A 22,751-nucleotide genomic window follows, 5' to 3' on the forward strand; every position below is an offset into this window, starting at 1 on the left:
TCAACTCTTTCAATTTGCCACCAAGGATTCCGGGCTTGCCTGAGCCGTATCGTTATATAGCAACATTTCATCTGCGAATGTGATGTTTTCTATTGCAAACATCTCGATTTTGTGTTCAGGATGGTCATTCTTCCCTTGATTAAGCCATATCCATTTGTAACCTTTGTGGTAAGCAACAGCGGATCCCCAGCGTATGTTCCATCCTTCTTCAGGATTTGACCACCCGGGCCATTCGTAATATCGCGCAGATCCATGTAAACAGTTACTATAGTGTGCATTCAACCGTCGAGACAGAGAGTCTGCATTTTTAAAATCACACTTACAAGTGGAGTATCTTGGGGAGAACAACATGCCCCTAAAAGGAATGGCACAATTAGTTTATATGAGGCTTCAGCGGTCATTGAATATTTACCTCTTGGGGCGTGCCTTTGACATGAGATTGACGAGATAATTCTTCTTCTTCTGTTATTGCATCGTCTCCAAGACCAGCCGAATACGTGTCCAATAAGCAAGTCGTGACCTCGTAGTCGTAGGACAAAGGCTCGAAGAGGTCAGGACGAAAATCTACTATAGCCCACCAGTATCCCTGATCTCCTAAATGCACATTATTGTAGCGCCCATCCTCGCCACTTGGCTCGCCATATTTAGCTTTAAAAGCTTCAGGAGACAGTGCCGGAAAATCGTCGAGTGCACGATAAGCACTGGAGTCCATCAACCGCAACGCCCTTAACTTGTCCAAGTTAAGCAGCATGATACAAGAACAGATTTTGGATGCGTCATTCCAATCTGGGGCGACTTGATCTGGATGACTGCCCATGACGAACGCTGTTTCAGGTTTTAGTGTAGTGAAAACATCCCAAAGTAACGATGGATCGCTTATAAAAATAGCGTCAGTGTCAACAAATATGCCCTTCTTCACTGTTGGTGGAAGAATTTCCTGTATGAACAATTTCATCAGCCCAGCTAAACGAAAGAGTTGTAGTCAATGAAAAGTGTCCTTTAAAAACAAGACACGTACGTAGACCAGCTGGATGATCCGTAGCCAGTGTACCCTCCCGATGGATGCGGTCAAGCATGCTCTGCCAAGATGGTTTGTAGAACCAAACCCGAATGCGGTGAAGAGGATATTGAACCAATTCAAGTCGAGACCTGATTATTTTTTCTGCAGAATCATCGCAGATGATGTGAATGTCAGATGGTCTAGTGTTGTAAAGAATGATGGACTATGGATAGGATGCGCAAAATCAGAACATGTTATGAGATTGCCAATCCCTTCAGACGAATCACCTTGATTAAAATTGCGCCTTCAAACGCCGAGTCTTCTGACCACATAATAAGTGTAAAAACAACTGGCTCAGCCACGTTGGTGAAAGGCGTTGTTGTAAGGTTATGGCTCTCTGCAGCAATGAAGTCGAGGGCCGACGTTGGGACCATGCTATCGAGAAATTCCGCCGAGGGAATGTATTCTCTTAGGGAGACAAGAAAGATTATGGAAGTAAAGATAACCGCCAAAAACAACGATCTACGTCGTTGATTATTGAGGCAGAGAGCTTCGAAGAGGATGGCGAAGAAACCAGGCCTAGGTGTGCTGCCAGATATTCCATAAAATATAGATTGTAACGGCGGTACAGGGAATTTCACATACCTGGCGTCATTGAGCTCATCATATGAGTCGTAAGACTCAACGTTCGACATAGAGAAATGACCCACCAAACTGGAACACAAATCAAAATGAGCGATTTGGGATCACGAACAGAATTTATATGCAGTGCGCCGAACCCGTCAGCCACCACCACCGTGATCAAGGGGTGGTCATGTATTTGACTTCCAAAGTTGGATTTGTAACGACCATAGGCCCATCCTTCACTCTAATAATGGAGTTCAACAACAGATAATCAAGAAATTGGACCAGTCAAAGAATATAAATACTAGATTTTGGAGCAGCGATAGGCATTGAACACGAAGATGCAGCTTTAACAACCGACAAAACCGAGACGGATGAATGAGTATGATCACTCCGCACCGCAAATTTGCAACCTCGGTAACCGTAAGGAGCTATGAGCGCCTTTAAACATCACTATCCTTGGAATATTGGCTAACTGAACACCCCAAAACCACTTCTTGTCTTTGGGATCGACAATGTCTTTGATCACTGGAAAACAATGCGGGCGGAAGATTGGAGCCTGGCCTTACGCCACAGTTCAGCGAAAGTCAATAGAAGTTTTTTTCTTTCGAAAATACTCTTGGTCAATGCATACGTCGCCCCTATTCGTTGAAAGTACAGATGATCGTTCATTCCTGTTACAAAACACCTGCGCTGTCAACGCGGAAATTACACAGAAAGAATATTTGTAGGAAGTAAATACGTAATGGAGACTACACCAGTTTACTTGGTAAATTTTTGATGTGGCCCGTTTCAAGCACGACGGTATGCGGCAGCGTTGAGAAATGCACTTAGATAATCAGGAGGGCGTCTATTTGAGTTAGCCCCTAACTTCGTTTATCATTGTATGCATGCCCGTGCTCGAGAAGCCTATAGAAAAAATGGCAAATTACATTAATGTAAAAATCAAGATACACGCCTAATGGACCTACCAATCTGGCTCAATTTCGGTGAGAATGCGAATTCTAGGGTTAAAAAGTGAGCAGACGTTTGCAAAGTATAACCAAATTCCACATACTGTGGTTTCTTTGTTTCTTCCATCTCGTGGAAGATAACCCATCCTGTCCTGGGTTTCCTTGTAAACAGCACCGACGAGGGATGAACATGTAGAATCTAGTGGACATGTTGAGATGAAGGGTGGCGGTAGGCAATCAGATAATAAAGGCCGCACCATATTGCCTCTGACAGATCTATAAGTCCCATCGGCACACCAACGGGCGCCGTTTCGCCAATATCCACTCACGAGACATTTTGCTAGTCTCTTCGCGTCGCCTTCGCAGCTTTCGGTTGGTAGATGGAAGCGCTTCATATACGAATGTAATTGTTGCCGGATTGTACTGACACGATGCATTGCTCTATACGACAATGCGTGGGATTTGCACCACGACGCATCTCGACGAGACTTGGTGAACGCATTGTAAGCTTTGCACAGATCAATCAATTTACATCATAAAACCAATGACAAGCTCCTACCATTTAGCAATGTGAAATGATCCTGGTCTTGAGGTCAGTAATCCAACCAGGTTAGATACAGATCGTTATCTCACCCCTTCTTGAGCAGTAAACTTCCTTCTCTCCAATTCAGCCAACGCTCCTGGTGCACCGTCTGGAATGACGAATACATCCTAAGTATGAAACTGAGTGGAAGGGTTGCAAGGAACATAGCGAGACCAATAATACCTGAACGGCCGTCATAGCAGCGATAGTAAGTATTTCCTCGCCACATTTATACTCTTTGGAGCTAAACAACTGCATCGAGTCAACATTAAATTGGGTTAGAAGTCAAATTGGATTGCAAACCATTTTGGCAATGTTAACCTCAACCGGGCACTCCGATACTTGTTCGCCCATTTCAGTTAGTTTTCCAGTATCGTCAATCATCCCAGCAGCGTACAGTCCCTCCAATGCTCTGAGCACGGTTTCGGCAGGAGGAGCAGATACCCAATCAAACTTCACAAGGTCATCAATTCCAAGGGACTTGAGCTGAAGAATGGGTGTGGTCATGTCCGTTCTGGTGATTTCGGGTGGCGTTGTCAAAGGCAGATTTTTAAATGATGACATGGGATATAGCCTGTAACATATACCAGGGGAGGTTCGACCTGCCCGTCCAGCGCGCTGGGTAGCCGATGCGGCGGAAACAGGAACAGTTGCCAGTGATGCAAGCCCACTTGTTGGGTTGTAAACGCGTATCTAAAAAATGAATGATGGAAATATTCCAATTATAACAACTGACAAACCTTGACAAAACCACTATCCACAACAAATTTGACACCCTCTATCGTTACACTGGCCTTAACAATCATATCAATTATTTGCCTTGCACTCTAGAAAAGAAGTCGTACTTCGGCAATGTTGGTAGAAATAATAGCTTTTCGAGTTCCAGGAGGAGCTGAATTGAAAATCTGTAACTGTTCATCTGTGGTGAGACCCGCGTGAAGAGGCAAAGGCAAGAGACGCGTTGCTGTGGCAGGTAAGCTGAAGTAACTGAGTTTTCGTTATCGTTAAAATTATCAGAAAACGTACAGAGGAAGCATGTCTGACAATTCCTGAAGACATCTGTCGATCTCTTCCCTTCCAGTCAAGAAAACTAAGATGTCACCAGGGCCTTGCTGGAAAGACGTTAAAATTGTTTAGAGATACACCCAGGAAGATATATTGATTTACCTTCAGGTTAATATTCCAGACTGTTTCAGCAGCTTTACTAACGTAATCGGCGACGGGTTCTTGTAGATACGCGACTTCCACAGGATACATGCGACCCTCCAGACTAACAATGGTGACTTCGTCCTTGCCACCCCCTTCTGAAAAGTAATCGAAGAATTTGGTGGCATCCAGCGTTGCAGATGAGACGATAATTCGAAGGGAAGGTCGTTTCTTTCGGATTCTGCGAAACGTTAATATATAAAAGTATACTGGAAAACCAAGGAAACTTGCTTTCTAAGAATCCCAAGCAAGAGATCTGTGTGTATACTACGTTCATGAGCTTCGTCAACCTATAATGATGTCCTTGTCAGAACCTCTTGCTGTATAACAGCAATGAAGGGAGATACCATGATCACGCTGTACCGGCTCAGCAATGGATCCATGAGAGTTTCTCGGAACAGCATACCATCCGTCATGTAAAGAATACGAGTTTCCTGCGGGTCACTGAGATTCTCGAACCGAACTGTGTACCCAACCTATTTTCCTTGGGATGATTAAGTGTCCAAAAGGAAGACCAAGAGCAGAGCTTACCTTTTTACCAAGCTCAGTTCTCATTTCTTGCGCAACACGAGTAGCAACAGACGTCGCTGCGACGCGTCGAGGTTGCGTGCATGCAATAACTCTTCCTTCGTCTGCCCATCCAGTGCGATAAAGATACTGAGGAAGTTCTTGCTGTGATCATTGCAAACAAATGCAAGTAGATACATGAATATGCTTACGAGTAGTCTTTCCACATCCAGTCTGGCCTACGACTATTACAACACCGTATCTTTCCACACAGTATAATAGATTCTTTTCTGTACTTGTAGTTAGAATAGGTCTTAGGTGAGAAAGGAAAGAGGGTATAACGGACGATGTTTGAAGATCGGTAAACTTTCTGTTGTGGCACGGATCGAGTACGGGTTGGTTGCCGCTGGTGCGTAGGGTACCACATGTCCTTCGTTGACTGTCTCCCGGTCAACCAAACTTCCAGGACCTAGTGTTCCCGGTTTCCAGATGGTCAATGGCATTGGGTTTGGTTTTGTCGTCCGCTTCAAGGTTGCAACTGAAACTGTGAACAATGATGATGGCGGGCCGTGACCTGATGTTAGCCGGAATGTCCACTGAGTCTTGGTTTTGCAGAGAAAAAATGCTGTAATTACATTCAATGATATCTGGAGTACACCTATAGAAGGTAGGCCTCCAAAAGTCTGTTTAGGAGTCAAGGTACACGTAGAACGAATTAATAAAAAAATCGTAGCAATGCAAGAATTCCAGACCTAATAGTCTATACTAAAGGTTTGCTATCATGATGTCCATTTGACCTGGTAGCAGTATCCACAAAGACTCAACTACATACAACTACTTACCGACCCTATACTTGCGGTAGAGCATGAAACTGTTGAAACCGAAAGAAATAAAATAAAGAAAGGTGTGAGAAAAGATCGTTGGGCGCCTGAGCAGGCGGGGCAAGAAAACACATGTGGTCGACTACATCATATAAACCCTGAATATACTGAAGGCCGAGGTGAAATCAAACAAAGCCCCTCCCGCCTCGTTTAGCGTCAATTTTCTTGAATCTCTCGTCTTCGTTCCTCTGTAAATTCTGTGAACAAAAGAGGTTCCGGTCATGGTAAAGTAGCGTACCTTTTTGATCACACAGATGGTTGCAAGTAAGAGACAAAGCACAATTGCCATGAATCCATACGCCTAGATAGAATGTAAATTTCGAAACAAATTTGAAGTTAGTTTGAATTCACCGTCCTGGAATGAAGATATGCAAAAGCCGTTAATTTATATAAGAGCGAAGACAGAGCATCATCACTCACGTAAACACATTATTCAAAGTAACATCAGCAAAACCAGTTACGGGAGTAACACAGAAGTTTGAGGTGACATTGGGATTCAAGCCATTGACAACGTCTTGTGATGTGCAGAAGGAACCACCTATTTCCGCAAAATCGGTACCATTAAAATATCCACAGCACTTGAACTAGCAAAAATAATGATAAGATCAACCAGTGTCAAGGAGATGAGAGGAAAGACAGCACCTTGTCTTGAAGGAACAGACGGTCATCCCGCGAGGCCGCCTTCCAGAGGACATAGAAGTTGGCACGCTCCCTCAAAGTGTATATCCACACAAATGAACCGATAATCAAGACACCGATAGCATCTACGAGCAGTGTCCAGTTGAGAATAACGAGTCCGAGGGTGACATGGTTTCTTTGAATAATGGCGCCTACTGATATCGCGAAAGTGATCAAAAATGCGACACCCAAAATTGTGCCCGCTAACAGAGAGAGGGGTATAAGCAGACAGTGTTGTTATCCAAGGAAAGCTCGCACCAGTGAGATCAGCGGATGACAAGACCATATTCATGAGGACATTGGGAGCACGCCAGACAATGGACAGGGCAACAGAGAGAGCACCGGCGACTAAAAGACAAAAATCAAGGGCGACCCAAACACCCATCAATGTTCTGGAGACCATGTTTACTGTAAAGCAAAAGTCAGCGAATCTACAGAGAAATTGGTGTGGAATATGACGCACGACTTGAAAGCAGGGGAAAAGAAGGTAACTCTTTCAAAGAGACTTTTCAAGGAATCCGAGAGAAGAAAAGTGAAGACGTTCAACGCCTCCTCGCGCTTGCGCAAAGAACAGGCCAAAGAAAAGAAAGGAAAGGTGGAGACAAAGAGAAAGACGGCGAGTGGCCTTTCAAGTGATTACAACGATCAATAGACACTTGTCACAATGGTCTAGGTAGGGTCGTTATGGCTACATTGTGATAGTCACGGTCACAAAACGACCGCCTCCCAATCTAACATGACCAAGCAGCTGAGGTAATCAGCGCGATCGAGTCAACTGGTGCACAGCCGTTCGGTGCTAAACTTGAACCTTTATTAACTCAGCGCCGCACTGCCTGCATACTTTTCAACTTTTACTCAAACCACCACCACCACATACCATCTCATATAACCATGGACGATTGGGATACCAAAGTTGTCATTGGCTCCAAGCGCAACGTCGCAAAGGTCACCAAGAAGGATTCCGACCTCAATGGTATGACGTGTGCCCAGTTCCTATTTGTCCTTATTCATGCTGACATGTTTTTTGCTTTCTAGCCGTAAGGACCATTCAATGCTCTACACTCACCACCTATTCTCATTATTCTGGTTATAGGCTCGCAGGACAGGTTCGGTTGTCGCCACCGATAAAAAAATATCTGCTGGCGGAAACAAGGCCCACCAAGGTACTGTTATTGCACTATGCTTTTGTCTTCGCATCTTATCACTTGTTATCGATATACAGGCACCGACCATCAGCGTATAGCCAAACTTGACAGAGAGAACGAAGTCGCCCCTCCAGCTAAAGTTGCACCCTCAGTTGGACGAGTGAGTGTGCATTTTGTTGGCAATTGATGACTTGCGAACTTGATGCAACTTTAGGCAATTCAAGACGCCCGCCTTGAGCTCAAGCTTTCGCAAAAGGACGTCGCTCAGAAAGTTAACGAGAAACCTTCAGTTATCCAGGATTACGAATCAAGTAAAGCTATTCCTAATCCTCAGATTCTTGGTAAACTTGAGCGGGTTCTCGGCGTCAAACTTCGGGGTTAGTGGTTCATGTTTTCTTGACTAGTGTTTATCGGTACTCATAACGCTCCAGGCTCCGACATTGGGAAAAAGCTGTCAGAGCTCAAGAAATCATAGACAGCTTATTGTGCACTAACCTAGATGTCGGCTAGCACTTACACGTTATAATATGTACATTCGGTGGATTCTTAGAGCATCACGGAAATGATTTCCTTTAGAGAATTTGCACATCCCCTCTTCGCTGCGTGAATAATATGGCATCGAACTTGAAAGCTGGTAAATAATGTATCGACGTCATTCTCCGAAGAACAAATACTAAACTACACATAAGTATCGCGTACCTGCGCGGAAGATAATAAGTACAGCGATCCAATGGTTGTAATGTTAATAATTAGATACATATTGGCTCTAGATGTGGTCCAGAAGACAGCCTAGCCGCATGGATCCCTGGAGTTAAATTTCAGTCGTCACAAGCGACGACAGAGGTCCCGTCAGTGATTGTTGTCGCGTGGTTATGCGGTTTATGAAGCCTGTTCCGTGTCGCCGTTCTGCCAAAAAAAAATTAGGTTTGAATCAAACGTGGGCGGTTATATTCTGAAATATGCTGCCTACATATGAGATATAATCAGGGCTTTCACATGCTTTATATTCTTTTAGAAGTTCTTCACAAGTTGCCCTGGTGAGAGTATCAATGTTAGTCCCGTCCAACATCAACATTGCTGCGGCACCTTACCTCGCATCGTCGAACTCTTCAAGACCATTCTCAAACAACTTCTCTTTCTTGTACTGTTCCAAAAAGGCGTTACGCCTTCGGAGGCGGTCAAACTGATCCAACATCCGCTTGAATAGCTGTTACACCGAAGATAAGCTAAGGGAATTACTAAAATAATTACAACAACGTACAGAGGCAATGCTCGTATGATTGGCGAGCATCAAACCGCTAACGCGATGGTTTGTCTGAATGTAAGGCGACCTGCGAGTTAACGCTACCTGTATTGAGGCGGGGCCCCAGGGGATGAAATTCGCCAGCTGACGCTCACGAATTCTGAGTAGCGATTGATGCACCTGCACATTTTCATAGTAAGACGGTGTGGTAACTGCCATAAAAGATGGCTACTGACATCAGTGGAATCAACATCGCCTTGAATGATGTTCAAAATTGATATGTAGCAAGCTGTTTTGCTCGGTGTTGTTGAGACCATGCGGTTTTTGGGTTGGAGCAAACGGCGCATAACATCGAGGACTGTTGTTCTCCTGATGGGTTTTGCCTGAAAGAGTGTGTTAAGAATATTTGAAACGATAGATAAAGTCCACAATACCTTATCGATTTGATCACTAGTGAATGGTGTGTATGAAGTCATCAGGAAGTGGCAGCGAGGTGTGGGGATCAAGGAAGCGATGATTCCGACAAGGTCATTGTTCATGTAGCTCGGATATCGTAATGTCTGAGTACTGGCGGCCATTACAGTTGCAACCTATATAACGATAAGTTACAAGACCAATTCAGAGTGATAGTACATACCAGCTGATTGGTCTGGTCAAAGGAAGGCGTCTGCACATGCAGACGATCCGCAGAAATCCTCGAAAGGGCCCCATTGTCCAAAACGACGACTGAGTCAGCATGGTTCACAAGTCTCTTGAGGGTAAGCAGCGAGTTATATGGCTGCACAACAACGTCTCCCTCCTGCGCATTAGGGAACACGCTATACGTCTGTATCAGCTTTTTAGGAAACTTGTCATTTAAACGTTCAAGCAGGAAGGATCCCATTCCGGATCCCGTTCCACCAGCTATTGAGTGCATAAGCATGAAACCCTGTCACACAATCAGACCCGACTTAAGAGGATGCAAAAAAGAAACGTACCTCTAACGAATCACTTCCTTCTGCTTCGCGATCAATCATCTCCATGACTTCTTCATACACCCTCTCTCCTGCAGAGTAACCTTGAGCCCAGTTGTTTCCTGCGCCGCCTCCATCTTTCGATACAAATATGTTTTCAGGATTGTACAAGTTCGCATAAGGAGATGTAAGAATGTTGTTGATCACCTGAACGCAGCTCAACATCCGTTGTGAAACAGGAAAGCACAGTGAACATACTCTGGGCTCAAGATCAACAAGTATAGCGCGTGGAATATAATGCTCGTCATCAGCCTGATAGAAAAACACATCTTTACGGTCTCCTCCCTCTGTTGCCCATTCTTCAAGGATGCCGTCTTTGCTAATTCCATGCTCCGCGCACAGGCGCTGCCAAAAAACCGAGCCCACTTGATCAAAAATCATCAAGAGATGAGACGCGTATTGTATCCCAAATATTCAAGAAAGCGTACTCTGGTTTCCACATTGGCCAAGCTGGACAGTTACAATCTCGCGAGGCATATTTAATCAATGTTATCGTAGGACTTCAAGTCGCGACTTAACCGAACGCTGCATATCACCACGAATGTCACACGACCACGAGACTGAGCAGTCACACAGAAACATTGCAGAAGCAGTGACAAGGTGTTCATTCAGAAGGGCATAAAGTGAAAGTTGAAATAGAAAAAAAGCCACAACAAAGTATCTGAAAGCCGAAAAGTGATAAAAAAAGGTAATGTTGTTACAATACAGTATGCAGGTGTAATAAGCCCAGATAGGAATGACAGATATGTGCAAAGATAGCGAGAATTATAACGACAAAGCTTTCTACTGTTGGAAAATCGATCGTGCCACCTGAGCGAATAGGAAAAGTGTTAGTGTACACAATCAAATTTTTTTTTAGAAAAATGCGCCTACACTTTCGAGCAGCATCGTAACCTCTGGTCCGATTCGGATGAAATCTTTGCTCCAGAAATCGTATTTTGGGTTCCGCAACAGCTCAATGAACGTCACAAGTGCACCCCATGGGTGGGGTCGATGGACAATGAAGCGTTCAAGAAGAACTTTGGTCATAACTTCGCGGAAGCGATCGTCGTTCACCTCCAGGAACAGGTGGAGAAGAAGAGAGCTGAACCAATGTGTGTGGGCATTTGGATAGCGAAGGTGAAGAACCATTGCAGTCAAAAGGTGATGTTGACCTTCGACGTCAAGGTTAATAACGAGGTATTGCAATGCTACCACACCTGGATCAGTGGCGACGAAAAGCGAGGAGCCGCTTCTGGCTTTGGCCTGAGCAACAGATGAAACCCCAATGTACATGACAAGGGAGTTGACCAACGACAGATTGTAATTTTCAGTCGAATCATTGCTCTTCACCTTGAGCCGATCCTTCAGGGAAGGAAGGAACGATGGGTTGCCACGGTTAAGCAGATATTGGTCCAGGTAACCACGTAGATCACCTGTCTTCAGACCAGAGGCGAAATCAGAAAGAATGGGGGGGATTGGTCCCATTTCGGGAATGGCGTCGAATTTGATGTTGCGGAGATGAGGATCGGGGAGGACGATGGCTGGGGGGAAGGCACTGAGGATGATGTTTCGAAGTTGGATGCATCTTGGGGGAATTGCATCGCAGAGAGTAAAGTAATACTCGCTGAGGAACTCTGGGAAATCATGAAGGAGAACAAGCAAGAGCCTCAGAGCACCACGATAGAGGTCACGGGCAGCCACCTGGAGGTCGGCATCCCTTAAGAAAGGTGCCAAGAATTTGAACAGTGACAATAACAACTTGTGGAAAGCAGACCATCCCTGCAAATGATATAAACATTTAGAATAGTTAACTCTAAAGGAAACAAATTTAATACTGACCTCGCGATTTGCTGACAACAGTAACTTGGGCATAAAGAGCCTGTGAGATATGAGACACATCCACGAGAAGGCAAATCCAGGGAAATATGTGGGTTGCAGGGAGCTGTAAGTGTCACTAAAGATTCGGTCAGGAAATGTCGTTACATCATTTCGAGAGGAGCGTACCTGATAGCAATTAGCAGCTGGAAGTACACAGGACCGAGGTGGCTCTCTATGCTATGAAGATCGTTGACCAAGCTTGAGAAAAAGCGGAAGAAAGGCTTCTGCTGGAAATTAGGGCCTTGATCTTCGTGTGCGCTTGCAAGCACGAGGACAAAGATGGATAAAATCTTTGTCAAATAATGAACTTTGGCTTGATTATTGTTGACACCGGACGCATCTCCGTGGTACTTGATGATGTAAACAATGAGCCTCGACATCGCATCCAGTGGTTGGAAAGCGTAATCAAGTTCTCCTGCAGCCACGTTCTTGATATAGCTGTTGACACTCGTTTCTGCGCATACTCTAAAGAAGAAAGAAGACACGTCTTCTACTTTCAAAATTCCCTGCTTTGTCAATTGGGTGATAAAGGGAACGAAACTCTTCTCAGGAGAGTGCGACCGTTGGAAGATAGTGATCCATTGCTGGAACCAGATGAACAGCTTTTCACGAAGTTGATCATTTTCTGCCTTGACTTGGGGTTGGAGGGCAAATGCTACATCAGGGGACATTGGACCAGAGGACCTTCTGATACCCCTGAGGTCATCAACGAGCCTGTTGACACTAAAAACCAAAAAAGTCAGTCATTGTTCTGACATTGTGCAAGCATGCGACTTACTCTTCGTTACCCTTCCCGGCGGCAGCAAGCTGAGTGAGCATCTCAATGGAGTATGCGAATTGTCCTTGCGTTGCCACTGGAGGGTCCGACGATAGGCATTCACGAATGAGGTTGGCAGCGAAAGACATAAGAATTTGTCGAGGATCATCGTACAACAGCTTCGCCAATTGTTGGTCTTGCAAGGTCACATTGATGAGTCCGCTTCTTAACAATGTTGCGGTGACAGGAACATTGAACTTTCGCTAGACGGATGTTAGAAATTATTCATTTGCCTTGTTATAAGAAATTCACCTCGTCTTCTGCATATAATAGCCATGTAATGGCCTCCTTGGCGACATCTTCAAACATACGACAAAGTTGATCCAGTAAGGCGACGTAGACTTCCCTTCCGAGGGGCGAGTTGGTCTTATACAGTAATTGTACAATTTTTTGCGACATCATTAGAGGAGTGGGTTCTCTGTTTGCAGAATCTTCCGCAAGAAGCATGATTTGGCGAACAAGATGACGGATATCATGGTTGGGGGGGAGGTTGGCCAACGACTGGTTTGGGTATTGAAGCATGACAGCCTCAAGGTCGCGAGTAAGAATCTGGAAGAATACGGCATGTTAGTAGGACACAAGTCTTCGAAGGAGGGGAAACTGACCGAGAATCGTTCCATTGCGTCTTGGTGGCTGTGAATGCCTTGGTTAAGAGCATGATCCAAGGATGGAGACTGCGAATAAGGAGCGCCGTGACCAAAGGAAGTTACAGAAGCAGGCCGACTGTCGTTTCTTCGTTTGGGATCCATTCCTATGAAATTTGATTAACATCACATATTTGTTGCATATATGTAGTTGAGAAATAATTACCAAAATCTTCGTATACAGCTGCTTGAAGAGGTTGAACTCCAGTTGGTTTGATACGCAAAGGATCCGGAAGAGACGATGTAAAGGCTGAATGAGAAACAGACGGGTCCCAGAAAGGTTGCCCATTCCGAAGCTTTGGAGGCATCCTGAGTTATGATATCGTGGATACTTATATAAAGAGAATTACACACCTCGCGATGACGTCTGCGAACTTCATAGGAAGTTCTAAAGCCATCGTCAACATCCGTAACTGCCTGCTCCATGGCAGCCTTCTCGATAGCAGCACATGCAATATCAAGATTGTCTTGAACGAGAAGGATAACGGCCGAGTCAGCCACCTAGAAAGAGAGATAAGTGAAATACAACTGTAAACACAGAAGACAACACGAACTGCTCCGAATCCAGCGTCGGCAAGAGATTGGCGAAGATGAGTAGCCAGGTTACTTTTCAAGGGTTCTTTACAAGTGACCAGAGCCAAACTTCCCGCCAACTTTTGTGCCATAAGATGTCCGGCCCTGCGGAGCTTTTCTTCGTTTGGCTCAGTAGAATAGTCCTTGGATACCAATTCTCTGGTAGAAATGCCCGCAATCGTGACGGAACGCTCAACAACAGGAAGAATGATCTAGGAAAATAAACATTAAAATGTGCAAACAATTGTATAGAAAAAAAGTTTAGCTACCTCACGAACCGCTCGATCAACTGCGTGTTGAACGGCACGTTTGAAAGTGGCATTGTTGTCATAGGGCGCGAGTTGACCGTTTATATGCACAAGATGCATAAGATTGCCAAGAATGGCTTCAATATGCGCAGTGAGTGCTCTTTGAGATTCGGGAGAACCTTGCCCTCCGAGAACCAAGATCTGAGAATCGCCAATCTGACCTGCGGGATTCTCGTTGCCAATAGGAAGAAGGCTGATATCCGGAGTGTATTCTGGAAGAGGAAGTCCTGTCATCGAATCCAATGGCCTGTTGCGCAAGATCATCGTTGGCTCAACTGCATCGAGATCAATATCAAGTCCCTTGCAGAGAATTTCAATGTCAAACTTGAGATTCAACTTGAGTTCTGCAAAGTGATACAGTTCAGCAAGCAAGCTAATGACAGCCATCAACCAGGGATTTGGCGGCTTGAAAACCTTCGATTTGGCACAGGGTTCGAGTGTTTTGCAGACAAAAGGAATTGCGACGACAAGACGACCACTTTCATAACCTTCAATGAGAAGATCTTTGAAGGACAAGTTTTTGTGTTTGATAGGTTGATCTCGCGCGAGAGTAATCGTGCCGAGCCAAGTACCAACATTTTTGAGAGCATTACGGTCGGAACCTGCGATACTCCTGTCAGAGTTGAGAAGGGCGGCAGCTTTGATAAAAGTCTCCTGGAGAATGAACTTGAACAAGGGCTGACGATCCAAAGCGTCCAAAAAGCGAAGGTAAAGGGGATGGTTATTGGGTTCAGTGCTGATTCGTTGGTCAACCAAATAATTGGCGAACCAACGGGAATACTGGTCAACAAACTGTTCCCGCATTTCTTTCACTTTGGAGTCAAAGTTGTTAGGGGCAAGGTTATTGACGATGAAGAGGATACGATCAGACAGTTCTTCCGGAGGCACTTCAAGGGGCTCCGAAATTACATCTGGCTGAATCGACGAGAAGGGCGGTGACGAATCGTAAGGTGGGTTGGAAAGCATGAGGTGGGAATCAGATACATTGTCCGCGGGATCTCCAGGCGAGCTCAGAATTCTCTGCATAGCAGCTGCGAGGTCAGGACGAGCCTCGACAAAGTGGGGTATTTGGAGCAAGCTCTCGCAAACGGGGCGCCATTCCTTCAACCTTGATTCAAACCGACTAAGCGCCTGCATACCGAACTTGAAAAGGTTGGTTTCAGGTGGGCAGTGTAGGGCGTCTATGATGTAGCGTATCGCAATGGTGAGTGGCATGTAGTCTATAAGGCTGTGGCGGATGAGAGAGCCGAATAGATAGCCAGTCATGGCCAATTCACGAGGGGGGTAATAGGATTGGAAGAACTTGTATTCGTCGAAGAGGAAATGGATCATGCAGGAGAAGACTTCGTGATCGCGAGGGTTATTGGATTCCTTGTATCGTTGAAGCATGGTAATGACTTCATCAATGGATATGTTCTCATCGTACATTTGTTTATAAATGCCGTCAACTTCGGTTTCGATCTCGTTGGAATATGTGATGACGGTCATTCCGGTGTCGGAATCGTTATTGGGGGACATGGACATGAGGCGGGGGTGGATTTGGAGGCAGGAGTCGCGGACACCGACACAGGCTGCTAGATCATTTTCATTGAGAAGGGAGGAACTGTCGCCCAAAAATCAGCCTTTTATATTCAATAAACCACACGTTTTCGGAACACATACTTGTGACGGAGGACACGCAGAATGATAGTGATTGTTGTTGGATTAAGGGCCATTGTTCGACTCTCCATAGGCGGGTCTGACAAACGACAAAGCTTTTCGCTTTCCATCTTTTGTTCCAAGAAACGGATGACCGAGTGGAGGAATTCTGTCCCATAGGCAGTCACATTGTCGGCCAGCCATTTATCAAGGTTGAGGTATTCGCGGCGAGAAGCAAGAGCTGCTACATCTAGGGCAAATGTAAAGGGTCGAACTTCGAGCAATGACTCAAGGATCTATGCATAAGCGGTGAGCATCATACAATTTCTATCAATCCATTAACGCATACCTTGAGATCTTGAGCGACATCGAGAATGCGGGTGATGTTGAGGTTATTTTCGTCATAGAAATCGCGGAATGCATTCGTCAGGTAAGAGGGTTCAATTTGCCATATTCTCATAAAGACAAGCTGATGGTTTGGATGTCCGGCCAAGAACATCCCCAACAACTTGCGAGAATACTCGAGGCGAATGTCATTCCACGGTAAATCCTAACAAATGCGTTGAAGAACTAACGGGATAGAAAGGTATTTCGCCACTTACCGGTACTTGTAACAAGCCCATATGAACAATCTCAGCACTAATTTTAATCGCCTTGTCCAACATCTCGCGAACACAGCTTCGAACCTCGAGAGCTTCCGATCCAGCCAGACGGACTAGAACCTGGAACAGTTCCAGAGAATTCCATGTCTGGCCCTGCACATTGGCAGCAAGGGACTTGATGGTCGGACTGGCAATTGAAACGTCATCGACAGTGACGATCCTTCGCCCAGGCAGCTGGACAAAGTTGAATGTGTCTGCCGGAAGAGAAAGAAGCGCATCAAGAAGTCGGAGCTGATAGAGGGGGTTTGACCAAGTCTGCCAGAATCCGGTCACGGCATGCGGGTCGGCATCGCGTGGTGAATTCAAAAGAATGGCAATAAGCATTTTGAGAGTCGCTGTGTCAACACCGTGTCGGTCTGGCCAATCAAAAGACTTGATGACACCGGGCCAATTAAGCGGGACATTCTGCAAGGTCCCCGAAAGGCAAGGATTAGGTGACGCGTGGCATGAACGCGAAGCAGGAGCTTACATAGCTGACAAGTGCACGAACGAAAGCTCCAACATCACAGATTACAGCACCCTCCCCTGCAAGTTGCGAGAGAGTCGATACGATTTCCACCACCTGATCGTCACGGGGAGGATTTGAGTCTGTGATACCAAAGCGTTCCAGCAAAGCCTTGACTATCTCTGGGTCGCTTGTTATTTCAGGGCCAAGTTGTATCAACACCTCTACTAGTGACGTTGCAGGAGGAAGGCTGTCACAAGAAGAAGAAACATGTCAGACACCTAAAAACTGAAAAATAGCTGACATGTTTTTTGCGCACCTCAGTTTTGCAAAAATACGGCGCAGAATTGGTCCAAGCGCCTCTTTTCCCACTTTGGTTTGTGCAGCAATGATAAGCGTCTGACGTTGGTTGGCATCCAAAATAGGAGCATCTTGAGGAATATCGGACAAAAGGTTGGACATCAGCTTCGAGATTTGTTCCGAATCGAAATTGGCGTGTTCGAGTGGGGGTGATTGGGCGAGCTCCAGAGCAGCGTTGTCAAATTCGGTCCGAACCATGACTGCTGCCTGTGTGGCCAGCTCCTTGCGTGTCTGGCCCGCTATTATTGATGCCGCCAGAACGACCCTCTCCAACGGTCGCAAGCCAATGCGATCTACAAATCGCGCGAAATCAAAATGCCTGAAGACGTCCCCCTCCCCCCCACCCACTGCGTCCCGAAATCTATCCGCCAAAAACGGGTCTCGAGCAAGGCGCTGTGTTTCCTGAACAAGGAGACGGAAGGTGAGATTTATCGATGACTCGAATGCAGATGCGGGCGGGATTAGAAGTAGGCGCGGTTGTGTATGAACGATGAGGCGTCGTATGAAGTGAAGATATGTGTCAATTCCATGTTGCTCCGAAAGCTGGCCAAGATGGGTTCAATCAGCCCTTGGCCCCCCCAAAGAGAAAAAAAAAGTCAAACTCACAGATCTTATTTCCATCTGATTTCTATCGAAGTTTTCCTCTGTCAGGGTCGAAAGAAGGAAAACTATCTGAGCCTTGACAATGGTGTTTATGTTCGTTGCAGGCGTCGGCGGCGGGTTGTCCATGTGGGACGACCTGGATGGGGTCACCGAGCGCCGGGCAACGCTTCCAGGTCCTGTCGCCGTTTTGGATAATTGTTTTGAGGGTAATTGAGGAATTTGAGAAACAGGCCACCTCCAACACGGGTTCGTCAATGTGTAGAGTGGCAGCAAGTTCCTGCGTAGTAGGCGGTTAGACTTGGCAACCCCAATGAATCTCCGCTTTGAATAATTAAAACTCCGCTATGACGAAGTGTGCATCATTCATCCTTCCCCCAAGCTTGAACTGCATTACTTGAACCCAGTATATTGTTGTGCATACAACTACTTGTAATATCTAAAGAGGGCAAAGGTCGCCAAAGCAAATAGAAGGCTGAACACATAAAATACTCTGCCCTCCTTGTACATATCCCCACCAGACAATAAATTCCGTAAAGGAAGGAAAGCGAGTCCAACGAGAAAATTGACAATCCCTGTGCCAATGAATTAACGTATGATCTTGGGAAAGCAGTAGAACGAACAACATACAATTCATAGAGAGGGCTACGGATGACAAAGCCGACACCGCCTATGTATGCCATCAGAAAACCTCTTGGAAAGGGAAAAATACAGAACATACACGTGGGGGAGACACCTCTGGAATCATGACAAATGGTACAGGACCCAGTCCAACAGCAAAGGACCTATCAGCCAGTTTAGCAAAAAAAATGCTTTGCAGCAAAAGTTGGCCTCATACATTACAAATGTAATGATTGCAACGCTTGACAAGGTCGTAGCGCCAGACCCTAATGCAAAACCAAGCGCGATGAGAGAAAACAAGGCACCGGAAAATGAAGTGGCAAGAAGAGGTTTTCTTCCCATCCTCTAGAACCTAGATTATTAATGATTTATCGGAAAGTAAAAGAGAATCTTGCCTCAATCAAAAATATGGCAGGGAAGGTCATGATGACATTAATGATAGTGATACCTAGAGAGATATAAGAACCAAATTCAGGAAGAGATTTGGCCAGTATGGCGTTGCTGTAGTAGAGTACTGCATTGATGCCTTGGTGAAGCAGTCAGGCTAGATTTGAATTGATAGAACCTGGGTGATAGTCACCAGATATTTGCTGAGCAACCATGACCAAACTGACGATCATCAAAGGCTTTCGTAATTCTAACATGGAAAAGAGTTGGGGAACCCTGACATTTTCCTGAGCTGGTGCGGGAGGCTCATCATCAGACTCGTTCAAGAGGGATTCCTCAGCTATGTGGACAATTAGCATATATTTAGGTGAATGCAAATTTAACTTGCAAGCTAAAGAAGGGATAGTGTTGCCCCAAAGTCTTCTTGCAGCGGTCTTTTGTTCCTCTAGCCGCTGGTTTGCCAACAAGAAAGCGGGAGACTCGACTACTAGAGAGCTGGATATAAATTGGAAGACGGCAAGACAAAAAGAGATGAAAAAGACGATGCGCCACTGAGATGGATAAGCCAAGTTTATGCCTGCAATTTGAGTGAACATGATACCCAAGACAACGGCTAGCTGTGTGAGTACGCCTGCAGATGTTGACGTGAAGAAGGGTAGAGATAGTTAACATGGTAAGAAACGGACCAATACTGCCGCTTATTTTGGAGGGTGCAATTTCTGAGAGGAATATAGGGCCGACACAAAGACCAAGGCCTGACGCGATGCCAATAGCAAATCTGCAAGAAGATGGGAACTTGGTGTAGGACACGGCTGCCAGAGAGCTTACCTGCCCAACAAGAGAAAGAAGACTGAATTGCTAAGACCCATAAAGAGGGCACCAACGGCCATGAAGACAGTGCATATGCGATTGGTACCACGGCGACCCCAGCGATCCATGACGAGGTTGGCGACGAGACTACCAGCCAGACCACCGAGAGTGAAGATGGATGTGACGAGAGAAAAGGTGAGATCGGACATGGGTATACAGGGAGAAAGGGCATGAAGGGCGTCGGGAACAGCAGTTACTTTGCAGGTGAGGACCCCCTGGATCTGGTTGAGGACAGAGATATGATAGCCATACTAGAGAGAAAGAGATGAAGAGAAAGAAGAGATGAAGCAGAGAAAGAGTACCTGGAAGGGTATGATCAAGGACCAAAAACAGACTGCCCAGCCGTAGTTTGTAAATGCGGTTCCGTTGAGGGAGAGCATGGCGGAGGTGGAGAAAGGTTAAGCCGCACGGAAGCGGATGTGGTAAGTGCCGGAGACAGCCGGAGACAGACTGTCTAGATGATATCTATGTAGAAATAAACTAAAAGTCCATGTGGCATGCTGAGAAGAAAGTGTGGTCCATTCTTAGTCCTTCCGAGTGTGAAGCCGTCTTTTGATCCTCTTTCTCTTCCTCAACCGTCACCAGCCCGTTCATTTTAGCTCTCGCTCCGCCTCCATTGGCCGGCGTAGACGCATCCTCATTCATTTACAATCTCGCTCCTTTCATTTGCTATCTATACCCCTTCCCTACTCTCCTCCCATTCCTCCTTCATGCGTCTCTTCGCCTTTTCCCTCCTCTCAGCTCTCTCTTTGCCCCTTGTCAATGCTGCAACTGCAGATCAGTGGAGAGGCCGTTCTATCTACCAGTATGTCCCCTACTTTCTCTTTTTCTCGCGCGTCGACCACTCACGCATCCCACCCACCTCCAGAATAATTGTTGACCGGTACGCCCTTCCAGAAGGCGCGGATCCCACTGCGTGCAACCCCGCCCAGCAGTCCTTCTGTGGGGGCACCTGGAATACGTTAGTCATTTCACTACCTCCGTCTTCTCCCCCGGCCCCTTAATATTGCGCCACACTAGTATTCGTGACAATCTCGACTATATTCAGAACGCTGGCTTCACCGCAGGTTCGTCCGTTCTTTTTCGCGTCTCTGTACTGGATCCACAACCATTTCTCTAGTTTGGATTAGTCCCGTGAATCAGAATTATGAGGGTCCCCGCTCGGCCTACGGCGACCCTTACCACGGCTATTGGATTGCTGATGCTACCAAGCTCAACTCCCGATTTGGCACTGCTGACGACCTCAAAGCTCTTTCTGCGGAGTTGCATCGCCGTGACATGTAAGTTTCCCTATGCTCCGTTCCAGCAATCCAACAAATATCATATCTACAGGTATCTCATGGTTGATATCGTCGTCAACAACGTGATGGCAACTACTATTACCCCAGACTATTCAAAGTTCATGTTCAAAGACCCCGTCCGTCCTGTCCTGTTAATTTCCAAATTTAGTCTTGTTTCGCTTATATCCCCAATTAGTCAATGTACCACCCATATTGCCCTATAGACTGGGGTAATACCACCAGTGAACAAGACTGCTGGCTCGGTGACACAAAGGTCCCTCTGCCCGACTTGGACACAACCAACCCAACCGTCATTCAACAATACGGAGATTGGATTGCTGACCTTGTGACAGAATATTCTATCGACGGCCTTCGTATTGATGGTGTGTTCACATAATCAACTAACCCACTCAAACTATTGCTGACTTTTATTTCAGCTGCCAAGTAAGTTGACAAGTCCGCCTGTCACACGCAAAGATTGACAGAAACATGATTCAAGACATGTACAGACCAGCTTCTGGCCAACGTTCTGCGGAAAGGCTGGTGTTTTCTGCATGGGTGAAGTCTTTGGTGGAACGGAGATTGAGTATGGTTTTTCAAAAATTTTACATTCGACACATATTAAAAAATTACAGTCCTATCGCCATGTACCAAGGCCCTCAAGCTCTGGATTCCGTCCTCAACTTCCCCTTGTATGCTGCTCTGCTTGGAGCATTCCAGATTCCTGGACCCGCAGATATCACAACACTGGTAAACGTCTTCGAGGAATCGAAGAAGAAATTCGCCGTGAGCATCCGTACACATTATTATTATCTCCACCCTTCTTATACACATTCCATATATTTAGGACGTCACACTTCTCGGTAACTTCTTGGAGAACCAGGACGTGCCCCGTTGGCACAACCTGACGGTGGATCCGCAGAGCATGTAGTAAGTCCTCGCATCAATTGAACGGAATTATTTCTTCATTTCTCCTGTTCCAGCAATGCTATGACATTCACTTTCATGTCCTCCGGTATCCCGATCGTTTACTACGGGCAAGAGCAATACTTCAGCGGAAATGCTGATCCAGTGGGCTCGCCTTTCTATCACTATTCTCCGTGTCTATTTCTAATAATGCTGCTTGAAACCAGATGAATCGTGAACCTCTCTGGCCTTCCAAGTATGCGCAAACCGATGCTTACAAGCTGATCACCACACTTAACAAGGTTAGTTTTTCCTACAAATTTCTACGCCCATACGCGATTCTTAACCAGATCTGCGTATAGTTCCGCAACTTCCTCGTCAACACGACCGACTGGGCGACGCAAGAGGCCCAGATCCTAACGGCTGGCCCCCAAGGACTTGCCATCATGAAGGGACCTGTAATTTCCATTGTTACCAATATTGGATCACCAGTACGTATCAGCATCACAGAAATCCTCCCGTCCTCTAATACCAAGCCGCCCGTAGCCTCAAAACGGCACCCACATCTCGGCTAATACACCATACGCATCATCTTCTGCTTTGACAAAGTACGTCCGCACCTCAAAGTTGGATTAAACAGCTATTGACCAATGCCCCCTATCCAGCGTTATCACATGCCAGCAATGGGCCGTAGGTGCCAACGGCAAAATCGACGCGCAATATACCCTGGGCGGTGTCCCTAATATCCTAATTCCCAGCGACATGCTCCATGGCTCGGGGCTCTGTGGCGAGCAGCTCAAGACCGTTGCAGACAACGGCGGCAAGGCAGCCGCTCTGAGCTCTGGCCACCGCCTGTCCTTCCCCTCCGCGTCGGCCTCTGTTTCCCTATTGCTCGGGTTTTTGTTTTGCCTGCTTGCGTCTTCGACATGAGCAGGTGCTGTTCATCT

At 46.1% G+C, this 22,751-nt stretch overlaps 6 protein-coding genes across 6 annotated transcripts; 2 read left to right on the forward strand and 4 right to left on the reverse strand.

Annotated features, from left to right (window-relative positions):
* Window positions 1-9: 9 nt before the first annotated feature.
* On the reverse strand, window positions 10-5,740 carry JR316_0003296 (putative ATP-dependent RNA helicase DHX35; the record flags this gene model as incomplete). The annotated part of the gene is made up of 23 exons (XM_047889069.1): window positions 10-265; window positions 324-355; window positions 413-963; window positions 1,019-1,223; window positions 1,288-1,714; window positions 2,596-2,628; window positions 2,682-2,776; window positions 2,835-3,085; window positions 3,137-3,158; window positions 3,211-3,288; window positions 3,344-3,412; window positions 3,464-3,853; window positions 3,901-3,954; window positions 4,006-4,138; window positions 4,187-4,272; window positions 4,328-4,537; window positions 4,585-4,656; window positions 4,714-4,842; window positions 4,898-5,034; window positions 5,086-5,163; window positions 5,220-5,447; window positions 5,509-5,556; window positions 5,716-5,740. 23 exons carry the CDS (start codon window positions 5,738-5,740, stop codon window positions 10-12), a joined length of 3,609 nt encoding a protein of 1,202 aa, XP_047751443.1.
* Window positions 5,741-5,879: 139 nt separating this feature from the next.
* Window positions 5,880-6,835, reverse strand: JR316_0003297 (uncharacterized protein; the record flags this gene model as incomplete). The annotated part of the gene is made up of 5 exons (XM_047889070.1): window positions 5,880-5,942; window positions 5,993-6,055; window positions 6,183-6,338; window positions 6,397-6,635; window positions 6,691-6,835. 5 exons carry the CDS (start codon window positions 6,833-6,835, stop codon window positions 5,880-5,882), a joined length of 666 nt encoding a protein of 221 aa, XP_047751444.1.
* Window positions 6,836-7,323: 488 nt separating this feature from the next.
* JR316_0003298 (Multiprotein-bridging factor 1) lies at window positions 7,324-8,052 on the forward strand (the record flags this gene model as incomplete). The annotated part of the gene is made up of 5 exons (XM_047889071.1): window positions 7,324-7,405; window positions 7,539-7,595; window positions 7,655-7,737; window positions 7,792-7,954; window positions 8,009-8,052. 5 exons carry the CDS (start codon window positions 7,324-7,326, stop codon window positions 8,050-8,052), a joined length of 429 nt encoding a protein of 142 aa, XP_047751445.1.
* Window positions 8,053-8,456: 404 nt separating this feature from the next.
* On the reverse strand, window positions 8,457-10,310 carry JR316_0003299 (gamma-tubulin; the record flags this gene model as incomplete). Its single annotated transcript, XM_047889072.1, has 10 exons — window positions 8,457-8,483; window positions 8,548-8,611; window positions 8,669-8,784; window positions 8,839-9,000; window positions 9,057-9,203; window positions 9,255-9,410; window positions 9,458-9,748; window positions 9,798-9,980; window positions 10,032-10,198; window positions 10,262-10,310. The coding sequence occupies 10 exons, from the start codon at window positions 10,308-10,310 to the stop codon at window positions 8,457-8,459; spliced, it is 1,362 nt and encodes a 453-aa protein (XP_047751446.1).
* Window positions 10,311-10,688: 378 nt separating this feature from the next.
* On the reverse strand, window positions 10,689-19,998 carry JR316_0003300 (CCR4-NOT transcription complex subunit 1; the record flags this gene model as incomplete). The annotated part of the gene is made up of 22 exons (XM_047889073.1): window positions 10,689-11,594; window positions 11,655-11,769; window positions 11,820-12,416; window positions 12,472-12,713; window positions 12,763-13,059; window positions 13,116-13,184; window positions 13,280-13,450; window positions 13,509-13,655; window positions 13,709-13,939; window positions 13,997-15,638; window positions 15,698-15,969; window positions 16,023-16,223; window positions 16,276-16,740; window positions 16,805-17,030; window positions 17,100-17,683; window positions 18,462-18,525; window positions 18,579-18,706; window positions 18,793-18,887; window positions 18,942-19,379; window positions 19,435-19,526; window positions 19,577-19,869; window positions 19,921-19,998. The coding sequence occupies 22 exons, from the start codon at window positions 19,996-19,998 to the stop codon at window positions 10,689-10,691; spliced, it is 7,353 nt and encodes a 2,450-aa protein (XP_047751447.1).
* A 330-nt stretch (window positions 19,999-20,328) lies between these two features.
* On the forward strand, window positions 20,329-22,734 carry JR316_0003301 (Alpha-amylase A; the record flags this gene model as incomplete). Its single annotated transcript, XM_047889074.1, has 14 exons — window positions 20,329-20,423; window positions 20,487-20,579; window positions 20,639-20,685; window positions 20,739-20,898; window positions 20,951-21,035; window positions 21,095-21,281; window positions 21,336-21,342; window positions 21,534-21,684; window positions 21,746-21,828; window positions 21,882-21,969; window positions 22,032-22,106; window positions 22,167-22,295; window positions 22,351-22,412; window positions 22,470-22,734. 14 exons carry the CDS (start codon window positions 20,329-20,331, stop codon window positions 22,732-22,734), a joined length of 1,527 nt encoding a protein of 508 aa, XP_047751448.1.
* Window positions 22,735-22,751: the final 17 nt, after the last annotated feature.

This window comes from Psilocybe cubensis, chromosome 3, assembly GCF_017499595.1.
Source record: "Psilocybe cubensis strain MGC-MH-2018 chromosome 3, whole genome shotgun sequence".
Taxonomy (NCBI): domain Eukaryota; kingdom Fungi; phylum Basidiomycota; class Agaricomycetes; order Agaricales; family Agrocybaceae; genus Psilocybe; species Psilocybe cubensis.